The sequence below is a fragment of the Phyllobates terribilis genome, unplaced genomic scaffold (genome assembly GCF_046119375.1).
Source record: "Phyllobates terribilis strain yellow unplaced genomic scaffold, ASM4611937v1 Scaffold_5__5_contigs__length_657084704, whole genome shotgun sequence".
Classification (NCBI taxonomy): Eukaryota; Metazoa; Chordata; class Amphibia; order Anura; family Dendrobatidae; genus Phyllobates; species Phyllobates terribilis.
The window spans coordinates 36,994,677-37,020,892 of record NW_027362765.1 but is presented as its reverse complement, the minus strand read 5'-3'; the positions used below and the strand labels follow the sequence as shown (position 1 = coordinate 37,020,892).

At 44.7% G+C, this 26,216-nt stretch overlaps 1 protein-coding gene across 2 annotated transcripts in view; it reads left to right on the top strand.

Moving 5' to 3' along the window:
• The window catches only part of LOC141270640 (uncharacterized), a 37,461-nt gene extending 11,494 nt beyond the window's left edge, over window positions 1-25,967 (top strand). For both annotated transcript variants that reach the window (XM_073680725.1, XM_073680724.1), the window contains 2 exons: window positions 2,896-2,986; window positions 22,938-25,967. In XM_073680725.1, the coding sequence (XP_073536826.1) occupies window positions 2,896-2,986; window positions 22,938-24,274 (1,428 nt within the window). In that variant the 3' untranslated portion in view covers window positions 24,275-25,967. The remainder of the gene's footprint in view (window positions 1-2,895; window positions 2,987-22,937) is intronic.
• Window positions 25,968-26,216: the final 249 nt, after the last annotated feature.

The window sequence follows — 26,216 nt, the reverse complement described above, 5'->3', positions numbered from 1 at the left end:
CTAAGTAAAGAAAAACGAGTGGCCATCATTACTTTAAGAAATGAAGGTCAGTCAGTCCGAAAAATTGGGCAAACTTTGAAAGTGTCCCCAAGTGCAGTTGCAAAAACCATCAAGCGCTACAAAGAAACTGTCTTACATGAGGACCGCCCCAGGAAAGAAAGACCAAGAGTCACCTCTGCTTCTGAGGATAAGTTTATCCGAGTCACCAGCCTCAGAAATCGCAGGTTAACAACATCTCAGATTAGAGACCAAGTCAATGCCACACAGAGTTCTAGCAGCAGACACATCTCTTCAACAACTGTTAAGAGAAGACTTTGTGCAGCAGGCCTTCATGGTAAAATAGCTGCTAGGAAACCACTGCTAAGGACAGGCAACAAGCAGAAGAGACTTGTTTGGGCTAAAGAACACAAGGAATGGAAAGCTGTGCTTTGGTCTGATGAGTCCAAATTTGAGATCTTTGGTTCCAACCACCTTGTCTTTGTGCAACGCAGAAAAGGTGAACGGATGGACTCTACATGCCTGGTTCCCACCGTGAAGCATGGAGGAGGAGATGTGATGGTGTGGGGGTGTTCTGCTGGTGACACTGTTGGGGATTTATTCAAAATTGAAGGCATACTGAACCAGCATGGCTACCACAGCATCTTGCAGCGGCATGCTATTCCATCCGGTTTGCGTTTAGTTGGACCATCATTTATTTTTCAACAGGACAATGACCCCAAACACACCTCAAGGCTGTGTAAGGGCTATTTGACCAAGAAAGAGAGTGATGGGGTGCTACGCCAGATGACCTGGCCTCCACATTCACCAGACCTGAACCCAATCGAGATGGTTTGGGGTGAGCTGGACCGCAGAGTGAAGGCAAAAGTGCCAACAAGTGCTAAGCATCTCTGGGAACTCCTTCAAGAGTGTTGGAAGGCCATTTCAGGTGACTACCTCTTGAAGCTCATCAAGAGAATGGCAAGAGTGTGCAAAGCTGTAATGCACACGCCCGGACTGACTGGCGTGTGCGTGTTTATGTAGTGATTCCACTGTGCCATGAACCGGAGAGTGCCTGGAGGGGCGTAACTAAGTATCTGCCCGATCCGACCAAGGTCGCACGACGGCATACGACGCCAGTGCACCAGGGAGGAACCGAGCAGAGGAACCAGGGTCTACTCCAGGTCAGACTCCGGACACGGCTGTTGACCCACACCGGGGAATACAGGAACAGGCAGACTAGAGCACAAGCTGGGTAGGGTCCAGTACAGACTGGGAGACAAATTCGAAACCGCAGACGCGGTAGACAGAGCTGAGCAAAGCGAAAACCGCAGACGCGGTGGACAGAGCTGAGCAAAGCGAAAACCGCAGACGCGGTGGACAGAGCTGAGCAAAGCGAAAACCGCAGACGCGGTGGACAGAGCTGAGCAAAGCGAAAACCGCAGACGCGGTGGACAGAGCTGAGCAAAGCGAAAACCGCAGACGCGGTGGACAGAGCTGAGCAAAGCGAAAACCGCAGACGCGGTGGACAGAGCTGAGCAAAGCGAAAACCGCAAACGCGGTGGACAGAGCTGAGCAAAGCGAAAACCGCAGACGCGGCGGACAGAGCTGAGCAAAGCGAAAACCGCAGACGCGGCGGACAGAGCTGAGCAAGGCGAAAACCGCAGACGTGGCGGACAGAGCTGAGCAAGGCGAAAACCGCAGACGCGGCGGACAGAGCTGAGCAAGGCGAAAACCGCAGACGCGGTGGACAGAGCAGAGCAAAGCGAAAACCGCAGACGCGGAAGGAACAGGGCTCTGTTCACACGGAACAGACTAGAAGGGAAAGGCAGAACCAGATACCCACAGGGTACTTACAGAGAAGTAGCGAGTGGACCACAAACTCACAAACGGAAGTACAGTGACAACGAGCAGGAGTAGGTACGAGTTCAGACTCTGCAGAAAAAGGAAAGGAATGGACATAGAGAAAAAACAGGTAAAAGATAGGAGAGAGTTCAGACTGGAACTGAGTGTACGGAGGAGACCGACACTGCAGCGGGATACAGGAGCGGGTCTGGGAATACGGCCCCCAGAGAGGCGGGACGAACAGGCAAGGAGCGTGTTCAGACTGGCCTGGAAATACAGCCTCCAGGAAGGCGGAACGAACAGGCAAGGAACGAGTACAGACTGCAGGTTAAGGTACACAGATAGGACACAGTACAAACATGGGAACAGATACTGCAAGACAGGTAACATAGACAGGACCTGGCATGTCAGAGACAAAAGCCAACTGACAGGGCAAGATGCTCAGGCATGGGTTAATGGGGCAGCTGGTTTAAATACCAGGTGACAGACAGCAATAGGCTGAGGACGCACAAAGGGTGTGCCTGCAGCAGGTACAAAAAGCAGGAAGTGATCGGGCGCCGCCCATAAGCAGCAGACACAGAAGCAAACAGACAGCATGGAGGGAAGCCAGAGAGACACCCTGGACTGGAGATCAAGTGCGCGCTCTTGCACAGTGGGAGATGGACCACTATGCAAGGACGCCGCCAGGTATGTTACAAAAGCAGTCATCAAAACAAAAGGTGGCTACTTTGAAGAACCTAGAATATAAGACATATTTTCAGTTGTTTCACACTTTTTTGTTAAGTATATAATTCCACATGTGTTAATTCATAGTTTTGATGCCTTCAGTGTGAATGTACAATTTTCATAGTCATGAAAATACAGAAAAATCTTTAAATGAGAAGGTGTGTCCAAACTTTTGATCTGTACTATATGTAAATTTTATACTTTTTATACTATACTTATGCTATACTATACTTATACTATACTATTGTTTTATACTTGTGTAATGAGAAAGGTGGAGATGTCAGGATTAGAGCTGATCATAGATGTGACTTCTCCATCTGTCGGTGACTTTTACAATATTTGTTTCAGAGTAAAGATCTGATCCATATTAATACTACAGCGACATATGTGAGGGGTGATGAGCTGTATAAAGAGGAGACTTCTACAAATGACTACCCAGGTGAGTAGTAACTGTAATGCACACGCCCGGGCTGAGTGGCGTGTGCGTGTGTATGTAGTGATTCAACTGGACCGTGCCGGAGAGTGAATACCTGGAGGGGCGTAACTAAGTATCCACCCGATCCGACCAGGGTCGCACGATGGCATATGACGCCAGTGCACCAAGGAGGAACCGAACAGAGGGACCAGGTGCTACTCCAGGACAGACCCCGGACACGGCTGTTGACCCACACAGGGGAATACAGGAACAGGCAGGTTAGGCTGGCACACAGACTGCTGGGTATAGGCAGCCACGGCTGGTATGCAGACTGGCGGATGCTGGTAAGCCTGACTGGTATGCAGGCAGGGAGGTACTGGCAGGTACGACAGGTTGGAGCACCGAGTGGATAGGACCCAGTACAGACTGGGACTCAGGAACAGAACCGCAGATGCGGTGGACAAACAGCAGAGTGAGGCCGCCCAGAGCGGCGAGCAAGAGCAGAACAAGACGAGACTATCTGGAGCGGTGAGCGAGAGAGGAGCAGGACGAGACTGCCGAAGCAGCGAGCAAAGGGTGAGAGCAGAGCGAGACTGCCAGAGCAGCGAGCAAAGGGTCAGAGCAGAGCGAGACTGCCGGAGCAGCGAGCAAAGGGTCAGAGCAGAGCGAGACTGCCGGAGCAGCGAGCAAAGGGTCAGAGCAGAGCGAGACTGCCGGAGCAGCGAGCAAAGGGTCAGAGCAGAGCGAGACTGCCGGAGCAGTGAGCAAAGGGTCAGAGCAGAGCGAGACTGCCGGAGCAGCGAGCAAAGGGTCAGAGCAGAGCGAGACTGCCGGAGCAGCGAGCAAAGGGTCAGAGCAGAGCGAGACTACCGGAGCAGCGAGCAAAGGGTCAGAGCAGAGCGAGACTGCCGGAGCAGCGAGCAAAGGGTCAGATCAGAGCGAGACTGCTGGAGCAGCGAGCAAAGGGTCAGAGCAGAGCGAGACTGCCGGAGCAGCGAGCAAAGGGTCAGAGCAGAGCGAGACTGCCGGAGCAGCGAGCAAAGGGTCAGAGCAGAGCGAGACTGCCGGAGCAGCGAGCAAAGGGTCAGAGCAGAGCGAGACTGCCGGAGCAGCGAGCAAAGGGTCAGAGCAGAGCGGAAACCGCAGGAGCGGTGAGCAAGGCAGAGCAGGCAAGAACCGCCGGAGCGGTGAGCAAGGCAGAGCAGAGGGGACAGGGCTCTGTTCACACGGAACAGACTGGAAGGGAAAGGCAGAACCAGGTACACACAGGATACTTGCTATGAAGTAGTGAGTGGACTCTAAACTCACAAACGGGAGTACAGGGACAACGAGTAGGAGTTAGGTACGGGATCAGATTCTGCAGGAAAGGGGAAGGTATGGACATAGAGAAAAACAGGTAACAGGCCAGGAGAGTATTCAGACAAGAACAGACACAGCAGCAAGATACAGGAGCGGGTCTAGGTATGCGGCCCCTAGAAGGCGGAGCGAAAAGGCTAGGAGCATGTTCAGACAGGAACAGGCAAGATACAGGAATGGGTCTAGGTATGCGGCCCCTAGAAGGCGGAAAGAACAGGCTAGGAGCGTGTATAGACAGGAACAGGCAAGATACAGGAATGGGTCTAGGAATGCGGCCCCTAGAAGGCGGAAAGAACAGGCTAGGAGCGTGTTCACACTGGCCTGGAAATACAGCCTCCAGGATAGGCAGAAGACAACAGGCTAGAAGATAGTTCAGACAGGACACCGTTCAGACACGGGAACTGATACCGCAAGGCAGGAAGCATAGACAGGACCTGGCACATCAGTGACCGGAAGCCAACTGACAGAACACAATGCTCAGGCATGGATTCCAGGGAGGAGCTGGGTTAAATACCAGGTGACAGACAGCAATAGGCTGAGGACGCACAAGGGTGTGCCTGCAGCAGCTACAAGAAGCTGGAAGTGATCGGGCGCCGCCCTTAAACAGCAGAAACAGAGGCAAGCAGACAGCATGGAGGGAAGCCAGGCTAGCAGACTGGACTGGAGATCAAGTGCGCGCTCTTGCACAGTGGGAGATGGACCACTATGCAAGGACGCCGCCAGGTATGTTACAGTAACCACTAAATGCAGGGAAGTCACAGAGTCCTCTCAGTCACTGGATGTGGCTGCTTTATTTTCAGTGTAGTCTGGCCATATCACAATCAAGCAGTCACCATTCTCCCGCTAAACCCAAACTGTTCCCATTACTTGGAGCATTGGAAATCCTTCGGTTGGAGTGAGACCTGTTCCGGCCAGAGCTTACAGTCCGGAGAATGCTCCCTACTATCTGGAATTAGAAGGTGCTGACCCTTACCTTCCCGGATCTCTCAACTGCAAAGCCAAATGACGGCGTAGAATGTGCTGAAAACATGGAGAATCATGGGAAGAAAAATATAATCCTTATAGTGGACCTTGCTTTTATGACGAGACATCATTCAAAGTCCTTTTTATTTATATGCTCAAATATAAACAGTAGACACATGAATATAAGAAATATAATGCAATTATCATGTTTTCTTTCTCCTTTCTTTTGCATTTAAACGCTTCCCCGTCACCTCCCATTCAGAGGAGAGAAAACCCGTAAACCATTAATTCTTGCCCATATTTCCTAAACTCTTTGCTTCTACTTATCCCAGCAATTAATTTATTGGGACGTGTAACTTTTTCAAACTAGTAGTTAGAAAAGTATATTTTTAGAAGTTATCCAGTCCTTAAAAATCATTTCCCTTGCAGATAACAACCGTGAAGTAATTACCATATGCATGGCACCCCTCATCTCCATCCTGGTATGCATGGCACCCCCTGATCCCCATCCTGGTATGCATGGCACCCCCTGATCTCCATCCTGGTATACAGATATATGGATTTAATCTCCATTGTTACATATGGCCATGACACCATAAAATAGTACTCCCCATTTTTGATCAGGACACTGGGAAATGCTGGTCTGTCTTCAGCTTTCTATGAACTTGCTTTTTGCCACGCGTGCCAAGAGCAGGACTGAGGGGCAATCAGTTTATTAAAGTCCATGAATATTCTCTACAACCCACTTGTTGTAGTGAATATTCATGGACTTTAATAGCGGGCACGCTGACCGCCGGCTGCTGCAGGAGCGGCGCTGTGGTACAGTGTTCCGACTATTAAGGAAAATTAATATTCAGTGCTCCCCACGCCCATGGGCATGGGGAGCACTGAATATTCATATTCTTTAGTAGCGGGCACAGTGCAGGCTGCAGCAGGCGACTCCTGCCTCCTGTGCCCTCTCCACCGCCACTGCCACTCCCCCACACCACCCACAGCCACCATATATACACCATATACACTGCTCAAAAAATAAAGGGAACACTTAAACAACAGACTATAACTCCAAGTAAATCAAACTTCTGTGAAATCAAACTGTCAACTTAGGAAGCAACACTGATTGACAATCAATTTCACATGCTGTTGTGCAAATGGAATAGAAAATAGCTGGAAATTATTGGCAATTATCAAGACACACTCAATAAAGGAGTGGTTCTGCAGGTGGAGACCACAGACCACATCTCGGTACCAATGCTTTCTGGCTGATGCTTTGGCCACTTTTGATTGTTGGTTGTTCTTTTTCACTCGTGGTAGCATGAGACAGGCTCTACAACCCACAGAAGTTGCTCAGGTAGTGTAGCTCATCCAGGATGGCACATCAATGCGAGCTGTGTCAAGAAGGTTTGCTGTGTCTGTCAGCGTAGTGTCCAGAGGCTGGACGCGCTACCAGGAGACAGGCCAGTACACCAGGAGACGTGGAGGGGGCCGTAGGAGGGCAACAACCCAGCAGCAGGACCGCTACCTCTGCCTTTGTGCAAGGAGAAACTGGAGGTGCACTGCCAGAGCCCTGAAAAATGACCTCTAGCAGGCCACATATGTGCGTGTGTCTGCACAAACGGTTAGAAACCGACTCTATGAGGGTGGTATGAGGGCCCGACGTCCACAGATGGGGGTTGTGCTCACAGCCCAACACCGTGCAGGACGCTTGGCATTTGCCACAGAACACCAGGAATGGCAAAGTCGCCACTGGCACCCTGTGCTCTTAACAGATGAAAGCAGGTTCACACTGAACACATGTGACAGACGTGACAGAGTCTGGAGACGCCCTGGAGAGCGATCTGCTGCCAGCATCATCCTTCAGCATGACCGGTTTGGCAGTGGGTCAGTAATGGTGTGGGGTGGCATTTCTTTGGAGGGCCGCACAGCCCTCCATGTGCTTGCCAGAGGTAGCCTGACTGCCATTAGGCACTGAGATAAGATCCTCAGACCCCTTGTGACACCATATGCTGGTGCGGTTGGTCCTGGGTCCCACATGAGGACAATGCCAGACCTCATGTGGCTGGAGTGTGTCAGCAGTTCCTGCAAGATGAAGGCATTGAAGCTATGGACTGGCCCGCTCGTACCCCAGACCTGAATCCGATTGAGCACATCTGGGACATCATGTCTCGCTCCATCCACCGTCACGTTGCACCACAGCCTGTCCAGGAGTTGGCGGATGCTTTAGTCCAGGTCTGGGAGGAGATCCCACAGGAGACCGTCCGCAACCTCATCAGGAGCACGCCCAGGCGTTGTAGGGAGGTCATACAGGCACGTGGAGGCCACACACAATACTGAGCCTCATTTTGACTTTTTTTTTTTTCAAACATCATGTTTATTTGTTTTTTTTAACAGAACAAATCATAGAAAAACATATAAAACAAATAAAATAAAGCCAGGATGTACAAAATAAAGGACCTGTACACAGATCATGTACAATGAATAATCAATAAGTTCCGGTTAGCTGGCTTAACAAATAGACATCTAAGCTAAGTATTATCAAGTTACAGTCATCTACATTCAATGGAATTAATTAAATAACGATAAATTGTGATGATTTTCTCCCCTGCTTTAGTTAACACGTAAGAGTCCTAGGTTATTATTTAGATCCTCCAGAATATACCATTCTGTAGAAGTAAATGGTTGGACAATTTTATTCTTTTTAGACAGAGAACAGCAGGTTATAATAAACTGTTTCCATTTTGATAGAAACTTGCCAGCTTGTTGTTCTTTGTTACTAAGGGCATCTAATTGCTCCACTCCCATAAAATGTGTCATTTGGATTATTAGCTCTGCTATAGGGGGAATGATAGGGTCCAGCCAGTGTTTGAGTAACTGTTTTTTTACCAGGAGGAGTAAAGTATGAAGCAGTTTTGGGGGGCCTTTTGATTTTTGGTCTGAATTTTCTGGGTTATTCCAATGATGTAGTATGGCTACATATGGAGAGAGAGTGTATCCTGGGCCCCATATAGTTTTTAGCACATCTGAGACCTGATCCCAGTATACTGTTGAATCAGGGCAGGACCATAGGCCGTGCATAAGATCAGAGTATGGGTGATGACATTTAGAGCAAGCAATCATCCTATTTGACAAGGGATCTTTTTTTGGTATATTAAAGGCGTAAATGGCCCCGTGTATTATTTTATACTGAGTCTCTCTCCATGATTCGTTTATAATGTATTTTCTAAATATATTCCAACCCGATCTGATTTTAGTAGGGATTTCAACATCATCTAGTTGTTGCTTCCAATATTTAAAGAAGACATCAGGGTGTATCTTTAATAAATTAGATTTCATAGCCGAGTAAAGACTAGAAATTGAGGGAGTACCAGTTGGAGATAGTAAAATTATATCTAATTCGTTTTGAAAGGTCTCGAAGGTGACATCCTTTAAGTTTGACATAATGGATAATCTAATTTGTTCAAATTGGAGGCCATGCTGCAGAGGTAGATCATATTTATCTATACATTCTGGGAACGTCAACCATCTCCGATCGGTTGGGTGGAGTAGGTGAGATATGTTATGTATACCTGCTTGCTGCCATTTAAGAAATAATTTATTTTCACTGTCCTGTGGAAATTCCAGATTCCGCCATAGCGGCAGGTGCTTAGAAACTCTGAAAGAAAGGCCATATTTTTTCTAACTGCTTTCCAAGCGGAAATGGTGTCTTTAAAAGTTACTGATTTTTTGATTGCTGGGGGTAGAGAAGAGTAGCGAGAGTGTAGAAGAGCAGTTAAATTAAAGGGGTAAGCATAGTCTGATTCCAAAGAGTAATCAGAGTATGTATGTCTTTTGTGGAGCCAGCCAATTATGTAGCGAAAAAGGCAAGCAAGGTTGTAATTTCTAATACTTGGAAAATTGATGCCTCCATCATCCTTGGACGACATAAGTTTGTCAAGGCTAATCCTAGGACATTTTCCTCTCCATATAAAATAACTGAATGCCTTATTAAGTGTGATTACGTCAGAGTGTTTCAATAGTAATGGTAGAGTTTGGAGTTGATACATAATTTTAGAGGTACTTATCATCTTAACGAGATGCGCCCTACCCAAAAAAGACAAGGGCAAATCCTGCCACGACTTCAACTGATCAGTAATTTTTTTTGATGAGGGGGGGATAATTTAATGTATATAGAGAAGATGGTAGCCGGCCTATTTTTATACCCAAATAGGTGATATGGGATGTAGCTATATTAATATCATAAAAAGATTTCTTTGGGTAGTTTCCTACCCTTTTCAGTTAATGGTAGCAATTCACATTTTTTAGTGTTTATTTTGAAACCAGAATATGAGCCAAAATTTTTAAGTAGATCCAACACCAGAGGTAAATGTAGGAAGGGATCTGACATGAACAAAATGATGCCATCTGCAAAAAAAGCCGCCTGAACTGATTTTTTGTTAAATTGGATGCCTGAAAAAGTTTTAGGGTCTGACAAAATACGGACTAAGGGTTCTAGAGCCAGATTAAAAAGTAAGGGGGATAAAGGACATCCTTGTCTCGTTCCCTTTTCAAGAGGGAAGGGAGAGGATAGAAAACCCGGGGTATACACCTGGGCTTTTGGAGACGTGCATAAATTACGAATGTAATTAAAAAAAGGGCCTGACAATGACATTTTAGTCAAAACCATGTATAACTAATCCCAATTTATATTATCAAAGGCTTTTTTGGCTTCAAGGGAGATAATTGCTGTGGATCCCTTTAGATCAGGAGTAGAGTGGATTTTATCGAGCGCCACTAATACTTTCCTAATATTTAGTGTGGCTGAGCGACCTTTAACCGGTTCAGGACCGCCCACTGTACATAAACGTCGGCGCTGCCCGGGCTCTGTGCAGCGCCGACGTTTAAAAACGGTGGGTGGTCCCGCAGCGCTCAGGACCCCCAGGGTCCTGCTAGCGCTGCGGTACCGGTTCAAAGCGATAGCTCTGACATGTGGCATCATGGGGACCTGAATGGATCAGGTCCCCATGATGTTAACCTGTTCCTATCTTCTAGATGCCGCGATCCATAGCGATCGCGGCATTTAAAAGATAGTAACAGCTGGTGGTCGGCGATCGGGACCCCCCACATACCTCAGGAGCGGCGGGGATCCCGGTGCTGTGACCTCTGACATCATTGAGACCTGATTGGCTCAGATCTCGATAATGTCAGCGTCACACCAGCCAATCAGAGAGATCACCAGGGAAGTTTGTTTTATCAACAAACTTTCCCGGGCGATCTGCCTGATAAATACACTGTTTCTCCTCCGATCTCAGTGAGAGAGCAGAGGAGAAACAGTGTGACAAGAGCTGTGTCAGCCTTGCCACTGTGAAAGTAAAAAAAATAAAATAAAAAAGAAAGTAAGAGTTAGGGTTAGTGAGTCTGTCAGATCAGTCAGTCCTGTCAGATCAGTCCTGTCAGATCTGTCAGTCAGTCAGTCCTGTCAGATCTATCAGTCAGTCAGTCCTGTCAGATCTATCAGTCAGTCAGTCCTGTCAGATCTATCAGTCAGTCAGTCCTGTCAGATCTATCAGTCAGTCAGTCCTGTCAGATCTATCAGTCAGTCAGTCCTGTCAGATCAGTCAGTCAGTCCTGTCAGATCAGTCAGTCAGTCCTGTCAGATCAGTCAGTCAGTCCTGTCAGATCAGTCAGTCAGTCCTGTCAGATCAGTCAGTCAGTCCGTCCTGTCAGATCAGTCAGTCCGTCCTGTCAGATCAGTCAGTCCGTCCTGTCAGATCAGTCAGTCAGTCCTGTCAGATCAGTCAGTCAGTCCTGTCAGATCAGTCAGTCAGTCCTGTCAGATCAGTCAGTCCTGTCAGATCAGTCAGTCCTGTCAGATCAGTCAGTCAGTCAGTCCTGTCAGATCTGTCAGTCAGTCAGTCCTGTCAGATCTGTCAGTCAGTCAGTCCTGTCAGATCTGTCAGTCAGTCAGTCCTGTCAGATCTGTCAGTCAGTCAGTCCTGTCAGATCTGTCAGTCAGTCAGTCCTGTCAGATCTGTCAGTCAGTCAGTCCTGTCAGATCTGTCAGTCAGTCAGTCCTGTCAGATCTGTCAGTCCTGTCAGATCAGTCCAGTCAGTCAGTCCTGTCAGATCAGTCCAGTCAGTCAGTCCTGTCAGATCAGTCCAGTCAGTCAGTCCTGTCAGATCAGTCAGTCAGTCCTGTCAGATCAGTCAGTCCTGTCAGATCAGTCAGTCCTGTCAGGTCAGTCAGTCCTGTCAGGTCAGTCAGTCCTGTCAGATCAGTCCCGTCCGTTCAGTCCGGTCCGTTCAGTCCAGTCAAAAAATCTAAAAATAAAATGGCCCGTCAGACTTATACCGCAGAGGAGGTGTATGCCCTGCTGTGTTCTGACACTGATGACAGCGCAATTTCAGATGGAGATGTGGATTTTGAGGGCTTTAGTAGCGGCGACACTGAGAGCTCAGAAATGAGCAGTGATTCTGGTCCATCCTCAAGCCCAAGGACCAGTACAACAATAGGGGCAAATAGCGCTACTGGAGAAACGTCTCCAAATCAGGGAACACTGCCCAGTACAAGCGCTGTCCCTGCTACTAGTGAATTGGCGCACGCCAGTGTACAAGGGGCTTTGCCACATGATCTAGCATTTCCCAGATGGGAGGCTTCGGATTCGGCTGCTCCATTCAGCCCTGATTTCAACGCCACTCCTGGTATAAATGTGGAGGTGGAAGATTTTGGACCAATTCATTTTTTTAATTTGTTTTTTACAGACAGCTTGCTAGAGCATATTGTCGTGCAAACAAATTTATATGCATCCCAATTCATAAGCCAGAATCCCCGATCTTACTATGCTAGAGCAAATTTATGGACACCAACTAATGTCCCGGAAATAAAAAAATTTTTAGGACTTACATTTGCCATGGGGCTTGTTAAAAAACCGAGCATTCGATCCTACTGGTCCAACCACCCTGTTCAAGCCACCCCTATGTTTTCAGTCATTCTGCCTAGGACCCGTTATGAAATGCTCATGCGGTTTTGGCATTTTAACGACAATAGTCAATGCCTGCCCAGAAATGCCCCAGAACATGACAGGTTATATAAAATTAGACCCATCATTGAAAATTTGTCAGAAAAATTCTTAAGCCTCTACACCCCAACACAAAATATTTCTATAGATGAGTCCCTTGTAAAATTCAAAGGAAGACTGCACCTCAAGCAATTTATCCCATCTAAAAGGGCAAGGTTTGGAATAAAGATCTATAAAATGTGCGAAAGTTCAACCGGATACACATCCGCTTTCCGCATATATGAGGGGAAAGATAGCCAACTAAACCCACCAGGATGCCCTACTTATCTGGGGACATCTGCAAAAATTGTTTGGGAGCTGATAAGTCCATTTTTTCAAAAAGGCTACAATCTATATGTGGACAATTATTACACCAGCATACCCCTATTTAAAAGTCTGGTTGAACACAACATCGGGGCTTGTGGGACCATCCGTAAAAACCGTCAGGGGTTTCCACAACCATTGGTCAACCAAAAGTTCCAAAAGGGGCAGTCAGGGGCTGTACGCAACGGAGAGCTGCTTGCCCTGAAATATAGGGATAAGAGGGATATTTTTGTCCTCAGCTCGATCCACACAGATGCCACAAGGGCCACTGTAGAACTAGGATCCACCACTCCGAAGCAAAAACCTGTGTCAGTCATTGACTACAACAAACACATGGGGGGTGTGGACCTTGCAGACCAGGTTCTACAGCCATACCAGGTATCAAGAAAGTCCTATACCTGGTATAAAAAGTTGGTTATCTATTTGTTTCAGGTGGCCACATACAATTCTTTTGTGTTGTACAAAAAAGCAGGAAATTCAGATCCTTTTCTTGATTATCAAGAAAAGGTAATTGAAAATCTTGTCTTTCAAAGTGTTAGCCCCGCTCATCCATTAGAATCTGAGGATGTGAAAAGACTCACTGAGCGACATTTTATTGCACTTATTCCAGCAACGGAAACAAGAAGGAACCCCCAGAAAAGATGTCGTGTATGTACTAAGAGAGGAATGAGGCGTGATACCCGCTATTATTGCCCACAATGCCCATCATTGCCAGCCTTATGCGTCACTGACTGCTTTAAAATCTACCACACAGAACCACGTTTTTAAACTGTAAAAATGTATCCCAATTTGTCATTCAAACATTTGGTTCATTTAGTGAATGACATATTCGAGTAGAGCTCACTTAATTTCCAGGGGGGGTTCTCCAGAATCTAAACCTTCCATTGCGTGCTTGTTTCTGGAAATCATCCATCGAGTTAAAATGGTCACTAAACCCATAGATGAATTCCCAGAGGGGTGTCATTTCCAAAATGGGGTCACTTCAGGGGGGATTCTTTAGCTCTGGTACTCTGAAAAGTGCCAGAACAGCATAATCCCCCCTGAAGTGACCCCATTATGGAAATGACACCTCTGTGGGAATTCATCTATGGGTTTAGTGACCATTTACCTACTTATTTTCCCACCACTAGATTAATTTATACAGAGGAGTAGATTGTAAAATTCGGTCACTTGTTGTGGGTTTCCTCTGTTTAGGCACCTCAGGGGCTCTCCAAATGCAACATGGCGTCCGCTATCCATTCCAGTCAAATTTCCATTCCAAAAGTCAAATGGCGCTCCTTACCTTCCGAGCCATGCCGTGCGCCCAAACAGTGGCTTTGCACCACATATTGGGTATCAGCGTGCTCAGGAGAAATTGCACAACACATTTTGGGGTCCATTTTTTCTGGCTGCCCTTGTGAAAATTAAAAATTTGAGGCTAAAGTAGCAGTTTTGTGTTTAAAAATGTGTTTTTTTATTTTCACCCTTCAACATTATAAAATTGTGTGAAGCCCCTGGGGGTTCAAGGTGCTCACCACACATCTAGATAAGTTCCTTGAGGGGTCTAGTTTCCAAAATGGGGTGACTTGTTGGGGGTTTCCTCTGTTTAGGCACCTCAGGGGCTCTCCAAATGCAACATGGCGTCCGCTATCGATTCCAGTCAAATTTCCATTCCAAAAGTCAAATGGCGCTCCTTACCTTCCGAGCCATGCCGTGCGCCCAAACAGTGGCTTTGCACCACATATGGGGTATCAGCGTGCTCGGGAGAAATTGCACAACACATTTTGGGGTCCATTTTTTCTGGCTGCCCTTGTGAAAATTAAAAATTTGAGGCTAAAGTAGCAGTTTTGTGATAAAAATGTTTTTTTTTATTTTCACCCTTCAACATTATAAAATTGTGTGAAGCCCCTGGGGGTTCAAGGTGCTCACCACACATCTAGATAAGTTCCTTGAGGGGTCTAGTTTCCAAAATGGGGTGACTTGTTGGGAGTTTCCTCTGTTTAGGCACCTCAGGGGCTCTCCAAATGCAACATGGCGTCCGCTATCGATTCCAGTCAAATTTCCATTCCAAAAGTCAAATGGCGCTCCTTACCTTCCGAGCCATGCCGTGCGCCCAAACAGTGGCTTTGCACCACATATGGGGTATCAGCGTGCTCAGGAGAAATTGCACAACACATTTTGGGGTCTATTTTTTCTGGCTGCCCTTGTGAAAATTAAAAATTTGAGGCTAAAGTAGCAGTTTTGTGAAAAAAAGTTAAATGTTCATTGTTTTCTTCCACATTTCAAAAATTCCTGTGAAGCACCTGAAGGGTTAATAAACTTCTTGAATGTGGTTTTGAGCACCTTGAGGGGTGCAGTTTTTAGAATGGTATCACTTTTGGGTATTTTCTGTCATAAAGGCTCCTCAAAGTCACTTCAAATAAGATGTGGTCCCTAAAAAAATGTTTTTGTAAATTTTGTTGTAAAAATGAGAAATCGCTGGTCAACTTTTAACCCTTATAGCTTCCTAACAGAAAAAAATTTTGGTTCCAAAATTGTGCTGATGTGAAGTAGACATGTGGGAAATGTTATTCATTAACTATTTTGTGTGATATATCTCTCTGATTAAAGGGCATGAAAATTCAAAGTTTGAAAATTGCTAAATTTTCCAAATTTTTGCCAAATTTCCATTTTTTTCACAAATAAACGCAAGTGATATCGAAGAAATTTTACCACTATCATGAAGTACAATATGTCACAAAAAAACAATCTCAGAATCAGGGGGATCCGTTGAAGCGTTCCAGAGTAATTACCTCATAAAGTGACAGTGGTCAGAATTGAAAAAATTGGCCCGGTCACGAAGGCAAAAACAGGCTCTGGCGCGAAGTGGTTAACAAAGCCTGCTTGTGCAGGGGATATAAGGTGGGGTAGAATGGAGACCAGTCTATCAGCCATTATTTTGGATAAAAGCTTAATGTCGATATTTGTAAGTGAAATCGGTCTGTATGAATTGGGGGATAATGGATCTTTGTCTGGCTTTAGTAATAATTTGACATAAGCCATATTTGCGGAAGGAAAAATAGGATTGCCACAAATTATCTTGTTGAAGATCGGTACTAATAGCGGGGACACCTCTTTCGTTAAGGATTTAAAGAAATCAGAAGTGTATCCATCAGGTCCAGGGGCTTTGTTTGGTTTCAAATTTTTAATTGTAGTGGTAATCTCCTCCAATGAAATAGGTTTATTTAATATAGATTTATGTTCCTCCGAAAAAAATGGTAATTTGATCTAATCCAAGAGTGTATTAGAGAGGGGCAAGGTTTGTATTGGTTTTTTATATAGGTCCTTATAGAATGAGCCTAAAATCTCATTAATTGATTTAGGGTCCATGTGAATAACCCCATTATTATTTCTTAATTGAAAAATTCCCTGGGCTTTCTCATACCTTTAGCTAAATTGGCCATCATCCTCCCCGATTTGTTACCAAATCTATAAAAGAACGCTTCTGTTTGAGATAAATGGAATTTTTCTCTCATATCTGAATATTGATTGAATTCAGATTGTTTTTGGGACCAATGTGTTTTATTAAGAGGGGAAGGATCGAGAAGAAATGTAGTGTAGGCTTGTTTCAGTTCAGAGGACAGTTCACTATATTTTTTCATAACCCTTTTTTTGTGAGAAAAAGTATATGCCAAAATTTTTCCTCTAAGTACCGCCTTGGCCGATTCCCATAATAATGTGGGGTTATCTTGGTGTGCCGAATTGTCAGATAAGAACTCGTTCCACCAAATCTTGAGAGAGGAAATAAAAGAGTCGTCTGCAAAAATAATCTGGAAATTTGCACAAGAAGTCTGGGCCCCGAGGGAAATCCCTTGACAGTTCCAACCTCACTGGAGCATGATCAGAAATAACAATATCATCAATTTGCACCGTTACCAATTTAGCCAACAGAGGAGAAGATACAAAAAAGTAATCAATACGGGACCAAGAGTCGTTGGCGTGTGAGAAGTGCGTATATTCTCTATTACTGGGGTTCAAAAACCTCCATGAATCAATTAATTGGCAACTAGACAAAAAAGGTGCCAGTGCTTTGTCATGCGAGGTAACCGATTGCGGAGTACCAGTAGTGTTTTTCCTATCCTCATGAACTGAAACCTCTGAGTTAAAGTCTCCACCTATTATTTTGTTAGGGTTGGAGTCAAATAGGAGTCTAGTCTCCAATTGTTTAAAAAAAGGTTTGTTGCCTATATTAGGCGCATATACATTGTAGATAGAGAAGGTTCCACAAGACGCAGATAATGTTAATTGAATCAACCTCCCTTCTCCATCCTGCTGCTGACTTATGACCTGATGTATAAGCTGCTTATTAATAAGGATTAAGACTCCAGCCTTTCTATCTACGGACAGTGAACCATAGATACCACCAACCCATAACTTCTTCATCCGGGGGAAATCTGCTTCAGGCAAATGCGTTTCTTGCAGCAAGGCTATGTCAGGCTTTAAACGTTTTAAATGTGTAAGGACTTTCATCCATTTTTGGGGAGAGCGCAAACCCTTAACATTCCAAGATACGATACACATATTCAAAGACTGTAAAGATAGACATGTTTGGTGAACAACTTATAAAATAATGATGACATGTAGTTAATTACGTACTAACGAGCAAAGCTCGACCATGTGAAACAAACTCAAAAAACAATATACAAATGTTTTAAAGAACTGACCTAGCAAGAGAGTAAACATTTTTAACTGCTCGCTAGGGAAAAGACTATCTCCTGGGCTTCACTTCTGCCCGACCATGTGTGCAATATAACAGATTACATTTAAATTTAAAATAAGATTCAAATTCAAACCTAACTCCCCTCTTAATTGACGTAATTTATCAAAATTTTCTAAACCAATTGCCTCCATAAAAGACTTTCACTCCAGGGCCATCAGGCGTATAAAAGGAGAACCTCCTTTAGTCAGCGATTGTTATAGCTTTGGTCTCCTTTGTCTCCTCGTTTTGTGGGTCTCTTAGGGCAGTGGTCCCCAACCTTTTTTGCACCAGGGACCGGCTTGAAGCAAGATCATTTTTCCATGGCCCAGCAAGGAGGGGGTGGGGTGGGCGGGGCTTTGGTCATATGGGGGCGGGGTAATGGAGGGATTTGGAGTTTAGTGCATACTTATCATATAGTGTAGACCAGGTCCCCGCCAGGAGCTATGCCAGGAGCCCCACATAATGTGCTGTGCCAGGAGCCGCATCACTGAGGCCCCATCACGCCCTGCAGCAGGACAGGGCAGCTGTCCTGACAGCTGCTGTTCAGCTGCATTTACTTCATCCCAGGGGCAGACACAGACTGTAGTGGGCCCCTGTGCAAGAAATTTTTGGGGGCCCCCCCCGCCCTTCATAAGGCAACAAAGTTATGTAAACATAACCCCCCCATGTGCAGCTCACCCCCGTGCATCTCTCATCCCCCTCCGTGCATCTCTCATCCCCCTCCGTGCATCTCTCATCCCCCCCCGTGCATCTCTCACCCCCCCGTGCATCTCTCATCTCTCCCCTCCCTCCCATGTGCATCTCTCATCTCTCCCCTCCCCCCATGTGCATCTCTCATCTCTCCCCTCCCCCCATGTGCATCTCTCATCTCTCCCCTCCCCCCATGTGCATCTCTCATCTCTCCCCTCCCCCCCATGTGGATCTCTCATCTCTCCCCTCCCCCATGTGCATCTCTCATCTCTCCCCTCCCCCCCATGTGGATCTCTCATCTCTCCCCTCCCCCCCATGTGGATCTCTCATCTCTCCCCTCCCCCATGTGCATCTCTCATCTCTCCCCTCCCCCCATGTGCATCTCCCATTCCCCCCACTCCTAGTTAATTGTATTTAAAAAAAAATAAAACTTGTTATACTTACCCCCATGCGATCCCTGCAGAATCCTGGCGCTCGTCCAAATCGCTGACACCAGGTTCTCCTGACTTCCGGCCATGTGACGGCGCCGTCACATGACCGGAAGTCAGGGGAATCATGAAGGTGCTGCCGCAGCAGCGCAGCGCTAAGATGTTCCGGACCCGGCGCTTAGCATGCGGCCGGGGGCCCCATGAGGAGAGAGACGCACAAGAGGGGGGCTCCGAGGGGGCTCCTACCGGCCGGGCCCCATACTGGAGTCAGGGCAGTCATGCCCTGATGGCGGCCCTGCTGGAGGCTGGAGGGGCCCCCTCTCCCCGCGGACCGGCTGAAAAACCCCAACGGCCCGGTCCTGGTCCGCGGACCGGCGGTTGGGGACCTCTGTCTTAGGGGACCGTGAACTAGAGGCAGTTTTTGCTTGGAGGGTCTGTTCAGGACTGGCCCCAGGGTCTAGGAGACTGTTGACAAAAGAGTCTGCCTTATCAGGTGAGATACATTCCCGGAAGGAGCCATCAGTGTCTTTCAGCAGTAGAGTAGCCGGGTAGCGTAGCTGAAAGCGGATTTTTTCTTTGTGCAGTCTGGTGCATAAAGCGCTGAAGGCCTTCCTTTTCCTGGTTACTTCAATTGAGTAGTCTTCGAAAAGCAGGATTCTATGGCCTTGAATGATCAATGGGTGGTTTAATTGTTTGCAGGCTCGGATAATGTCAGCTTTATCATTGAAATCCAAGAATTTCATAATGACTTGTCTTGGCCTTGTAGTATTGTTGGCTCCAGAGACAGAGAGTGGAGGACCAATTCTGTGGACCCTTTCTACCTTTTTACCTTCAGATAATTTTAGGGCTTTTGGAACTTTGTTCTCACATAAGGGCTTCAGAGTGTTCTGCTGATATGATTCAGGTAGACCCACCAAACGCAGGTTGCTCCTGCGAGAGCGGTTCTCAAGGTCATCTATACGGTCTCTCAGAATTTAGTTTTCATGAGTCATAGCCACTATTTTGGAGTGGTCCTCATTTGAATCATCTTCAATGTTTGATACTCGTGATTCTAGCTCAGTGAGCTGTTCGGCTTGTTCTTCCTGTCTGGTCTGAAGATCCATCAGTGCAGTATTTAGTGTGGATTGGATTATGATTTTGATTTCAGGAAGTAGCCTAGCAGTGACCTCAGCCGCTAGTTCCGAAGGGTCCATTTGTGATTCCCCTTTTCTCAAAGTAGAATTGCGGGGTGTTTTAGGGGGTTGACGTAGATCCCCTCCATCTTCAAGATGGACGTGCTGTTCCTCTTGGTCTGGGATAGGAGCCATATTATGAAGATTGGGGAAGTCCGAATGATATGAAGAGGAAGATTGTTTTTGCCCGCTACAGAGAAGGTAGCGGTCCATTTAGGCCAAAGATAATTTTCGAAGACGACCTTCAGCTGTGTGAAAATTACAAAAAATTTCTGAGCTGCGGGGTCAAAAATTAGGAGTTTGGAGATGTACAGGGTGGGAGAGCAAGAGCAGGTAAACAGAGATCACATGGTCGGCGCCTGAACCGGAAGACTCACAGAATCATGGCCCGTAAATAGTGGTTACTTCATGATAAGGAATGGAGTGAATCCAGAGCCGGTTGTCTAATGTCCAGTAATAATAAATTGCGTATATGAGGTCAAGTCAGATTATTAGACGACCAAGGAGAGTTGGGCGGTATAATAGAAATAGTGAGTGAACTGAGACTGCAGTATTTCTGTGGGCCACAAGATGGCGTTTGATGCAAATGATAAAGAAAATGGTTGTTTTAGTACAAATGTCCACTACATGGAATTTTGAAATAATGAGCAAATGGAGGACGGACACTTGAGGGTTAACCAGCTTATCTTGATACTGCTGACCTCCACAAAGATGGAAGGTGGGGGGGCCCAGAATGCCTCTCAGTCCCAGCCTCAGCCCCGCAGGACCTCACGGAGGACGCGGCACACTAGACACAGGCCGCCCCGATGTTTCCGAACCCCACGGAGGACGAAGGCAGGGTAAGTTTTCCCTTCGCAGGTGACTTGGGGGTGCTGTTCCGAAGCACTTACCCCTGGCTAGCAGAGAGTCCTGTCAGGGGAGTGCAGTAGGAGCGGAGGCAGGCTCCGGCGGTGCGTCTCCACGAATCCAAGATGGCGGGTGCACGCAGGCCAGGACTCTCTGAGGCTCCGGTATCCCACGCCAGAGAGTGCTGGTGGGACCCGGGAGAACTCTCCTTCAAGAACTGAAAGGTCAGGAGATCTAAGGAAAGGTTAGAAGGAGCCTGAAATGCACTTTAGGATAAGGCTCAGCGGGAGCTCCTCCAAGACACGTCCTGCTCCCTCAACTTCCAGTGGGCGGGCCCCTTGACTTGTTTTAAGGACATTACATCAAAGTTGGATCAGCCTGTAGTGTGTTTTTCCACTTTAATTTTGGGGTTGACTCCAAATCCAGGCCTCCATTGGTTAATTCATTCATTCAACTTTGTACAGAACAAAGTATTCAATGAGAATATTTCATTCATTCAGATCTAGGATGTGTCATTTGAATGTTCCCTTTATTTTTTTGAGCAGTGTATATGGGTATATATTCGGAATATAAGACGCACCCCCCCACTTTCCTCCAAAATTTTGGAGAAAAAAAGTGCATCTTATAGTCCGAAAAATACGGTAGATCCTTAGTAGGACAATTGTTAGAACTCTCCTGTTAGTTTTTTTTTAGTTTGCTGGTCACATGACCATTTTTGCCTATTTAATCCGGCTCCGCCCTCCTGGTCTTGCTGGACTTCATTGTATTTACTACTCTTGAGCTAGCTTGGTGCTCTGTTGCCGTTCTCTGTTAGTTTTGCTAGGTCTTCTGACCTCTATGCTTTTTGTTGTGTGTTTGTCTTTGACTGCTACTATTTCTGCTAGGTGTCCAACTTATCCCAGTCCCTAGTTCTTGTAGGGATCCCTCCCTCACATCTATAGGTCTTCGTACAGACTAGCCGAGGACTTTAGCGGGTCTGATCGCAGGATCAGGTTCCCCGTTACATCGTAGGGATCTAGTTTAGTTCTATTGTAGGGACAGTTCTCCTGTCTTTCCTTAGTCCCTGTAGCAGATCATAACAACAATCCATCTTGACTCCTATAAAAAAATTAAATATTTAGCCTCTCAGCAACAATTGTGATAACTGGTTCCCAAAATTCCCTAATTTCCCGGCAGTCCCAATACATATGAGATATGCCAACTCTGAGTTACACATGAGACATTTAGAATATTTAATATATCCGAACCTCTAATAGCCGGGGACGGAGCAACCTGTGAACAACCATAAATTGGAACATTCTCTCATGTGACGTACAGAAGAACATTAGCAGAATTTACAATTATTTCACAATCTTTAAGATAAATCCAAGATCTGATTCCCAGAATTTATTCTCTTCTGATAGTCGATTAATTAAATGTTTTAGCCGAAGTTCGGCACTGTAAAAAATGAGGGAGATTAGTATTATTGTAAAGGATAGTAATTAATACACAAAGATATGATAGTTTTACCTTCAAGAGCCGGAAATATATTTTCTCTGTTAAGAATTCTACAAATGTCCATTATATAAGAACTTGTACTGAAGCGATCCATGGTTGAGTCTGAGAGGCCAGAAAATGAAAGTACTCCTTTGTTGGAAGAATAAGTCCACGTTTAGTTTTTGGTCAGTATTTTACATCAATATTTGAAAGCCAAAATCAGAAGGGTAACAATTAGAGAAGAAGTATGTTAAAAATACGTGCACCACTTCTGTATTTTTCACCCACTCTTGGTTTTGGCTTATAAATACTCAAGTAAAATACTGACCAAATACTGAACATGCGAATGTGGCCTAAATGAAGTTAACCCTTTAATTAGTAGAGTATTTTTCATTTTTTGCACTTTTGTGTTTTCCTTGTTTTCTTACAAGACCCATAACTTTTTTTTTGTTGTCTACATAGATGTGTTAGCGCTTGTGTTTTTGCGGGGCAAGTTGTAGTTTTGAATGACACCATTCATTTTACCATATAATGTACTGAAAAACAGGGGAAAAAAATCTAAGTGGGATGAAATGGTGAAAAAAATGCAATTGTTTTTTGGGTTTTGCTTTTACAGCGTTCATTTTGCGGTAAAAAATGGCTGGAGACATAATTGCCCTCATCAGTCTGGTTACGACGATACCAAAACTTGATCATGGTGATTTCTCTATTTAAGTGCTGAAAAAAAAATTCGAAATATTTCAATTTTTTTCCTTTGTGTCGGCATTTTCTGAGACTTAGAACAAACAAACAAATAAGGTGGAACATCATCCTCTACTCGTTCCCGCTCTGAGGTCTAATGTAAGATTGTCTGCTGTTTTTTTTCTTGGTAAATAATTGAAATTTTCTACATAACTTGCAATTTCTATCTATATTTTAGAAATGTTATACACGTATATTTTATTCAAAAGTAATCATCTTTTTTCTTGGCAGATGACTGCACCAGAAGATCAGAGGGACAAATGACAGCTGCAATTTTTAAATCAGATGACAATGAGATCACACAAAATATAACTGAAGTGAATGCCATTATCTCAGATATACCATCATTCCTTCACACCAATGGTCTATTATCTGATCCTTTTAACCAGGTCTTATCTTCCGATTCATCGCAGACTATTAAGAAAAATGAAAATCACGAAAGAGGCATTACAAATCAAACTGCTCTTAAAGCAAAGACGCCATGTTCATGTGCAGAAAATAGAAAATGTTTGTCCCTCAAAACGTCTTTTGTTACTCATAAAAGAACGCACACAAAGGAGAAAAGATTTTCTTGTGCACAGTGTGGGAAATATTTTATCCAGAATTCAGAGATTGTTAGATATAAAAGCGTTCATACAGGGGAGAAGCCATATTCGTGTTCAGAATGTGGGAAATGTTACGCAAGCAAATCAAATTTTACTAGACATCAGAAATTTCACACAGGGGAGAAGGCTTTTTCATGTTCAGAATGTGGGAAATGTTTTCATCAGAAATCAGATTTAGTTGTCCATCAGAGAACTCACACAGGGGAGAAACCTTTTTCATGCTCAGAATGTGGGAAATGTTACGCAAACAAATCAAATTTTATTAGACATCAAAGATTTCAAACAGCAGAAATGCTTTTTTCATGTTCAGAATGTGGGAAATGTACAGATAAATCACTTCTTGTTAGACATCAGAGAACTCACACAGGGGAGAAGCCATTTTCGTGTTCAGAGTGTGGGAAGTATTTTAATTTAAAATCAGCTTTCGTTATCCATCAGAAAATTCACACAGGGGAGAAACCTTTTTTGTGTTCAGAATGTGGGAAATGTTTTGCAGATAAATCAAATTTTTCTAGACATCAGAAATTTCACAGAGATGAGAAAGCCTTTTCATGTTCAGAATGTGAGAAATGTTTTCATCAGAAATCTGATTTAGTTGTCCATCAAAGAATTCACACAGGGGAGAAACCGTTTTCATGTTCAGAATGTGGGAAATGTTTTTCAGATAAATCATGTTTTTCTAGACATCAGAAATTTCATAGAGGGGAGAAGGCCTTTTCATGTTCAGAATGTGGGAAATGTTTTAATCAGAAATCAGATTTAGTTGTCCATCAGAGAACTCACACAGGGGAGAAACCTTTTTCATGTTCAGAATGTGGGAAATGTTTTTCTCAGAAATCAAGTCTTGTTAAACACCACAGAATTCACACAGGAGAGAAGCAATATTCATGTTTAGACTGTGGGAAATGTTTTAAACAGAAATCGCTTTTAGTTGTCCATCAAAAAAACTTACACGGGGAGTAACCATATATTTTGTACAAGAAAGCACATAACAGACACTCAAAGTAAAGTAAATAAGTAAACTAGAAAGGGAAAGCAATTTAGAATTTAGATTAAAATTAAAGTATATGCAGTTGGTAAAAGATGTCTCGTATCTTAAAAGCAATCTAACATTACCATTGAACATTTCAGATTGTATATTTATATATCCACTATATAGACAAGAGTATTGCAACCTACCTTCTCCCACACCAAAAAAATAACCCTCCACCCTCTTTTTTCCTAACTACCCATATTAGTGCTCTGCCATTCATTACAGTTTCTTTAAATGCACAATCTCCAGGTCTGAACAAATGTATTTACTTTATGTATATCACAGTAATAAACCTGTTCATGTTGTAAGTTACTATTTATATCTATGATCCATTCCTTCATTGTAGGAATATCTGGTGGGATCCATTTATTAAAAGCAGTTTCTGAGCTAATTATGGCTTTTTCACCATCATTTGGAACTGATTCCCTTTTGTATTCGCCAATACACTTATTATTGGGTCTAAGGTGACTTTGTTTTTAAATACTTCCTCAATTGTCTCAATTGAGACCCCACAAAATGTAAACTTTATTCCATAGCCATAACATATGGTGGGTTTGTGACAGAGTGCCCCTCCCCCAACCCCCTTCAGACTGTTTCATGGACCATACTGGACTCAGGCCTATATTAGCCTTTTCTGTCCTGCATCTGGTGGGGGCATGTGTGTCTGTACACCTCTCGCAAATTGTCTCTTCAGACAGGAAAAGAACTAGAACTCTAGTGCCACCTATTGGAAGTAGCAATCCTAAAAGTCAATATTGACCCTTTAACGAGCCTTGTCACATGACTTAGGATAAAAGCCAAGACCAGAAACTCAATTTGCAGACATTGTGTTTCGGGGTGCTGCCCCTCGTCAGTGCAAAGTGTGAGCTCTTGTTTGGTTGGGTGAGATGCGTCAGACCGGTATCTAACAAGTAATGTTTCTCCTTGCGGAGAGCGACATGCTAAGCACGTCAAGGTGAGGAAACTTTTGTTCCTCTCTGCATGTGGCTTTCCTTAAATACCCAACTCTGCAGACCTGCTGGTGGCTGGAGTTCTTGAAGATTCTTCATTTTTCGTTACCTGTAGTACATGTTTAAGGGGGTGGGGTTTGTGTATCTCTGCCCAAACTGGGGGCTGATCGCAAGAGAAGAACCATAAGACACATGTTTTGTTTGTTAATCAAGCAAAGGTTGACCACTAGGATCATATCCATATAAATGTCTATAGATCAGGACAAAATTAAGCTGTTCAACGTCAACATTTAAAGAAAAAAGAAGTGGCCAAAACGCGCGTAGGGGCAGTGGCAACATAGACTGATCTACACATGTGAGTAGTTGGGACATATCTATTCTAACTATTTAGGTTTTTGACGGTTTTTCATATGAATTTATACTAGCACTGTGCACTTTAATACTTATTTGTGGCCTATATATAGGATTCATTTGTTTATTTGTATGAGTGGGTGCAGTTTACACTCCTCCCCACTGTCCAAACCTTTACCTATATGCTCTCTCCTCATGTGGATGTCTATCTGTGGTGCCTCATTTGGCCTACCACTGATGTAATTATTGCCATTGGAGATTTTGTATGTCTACTGTTTTTATAGTTACCTGTACTAATAAAGTTTATTACATTTTTACCTAATGTTCGCTATACGTCTTTTTCTTTAAATTTTGATCTACGTTTTGTTTGTTAGTTGATGCTGTCTTGTGAAGGGCTAGGATCTGTTGCTGAGGCCAGATCCTGGTGCCGTGTATGGACTATTGGAGATCCGTTGAACTATTGGAGAATGGAGAGCAGTTGCTACATGAGAATGTGATGTCTTGTCACCCTGCTGGATTTGATGACTTAGTCTGAGACTGTTGTTACATTGTACTTGGCATTTGATTACCG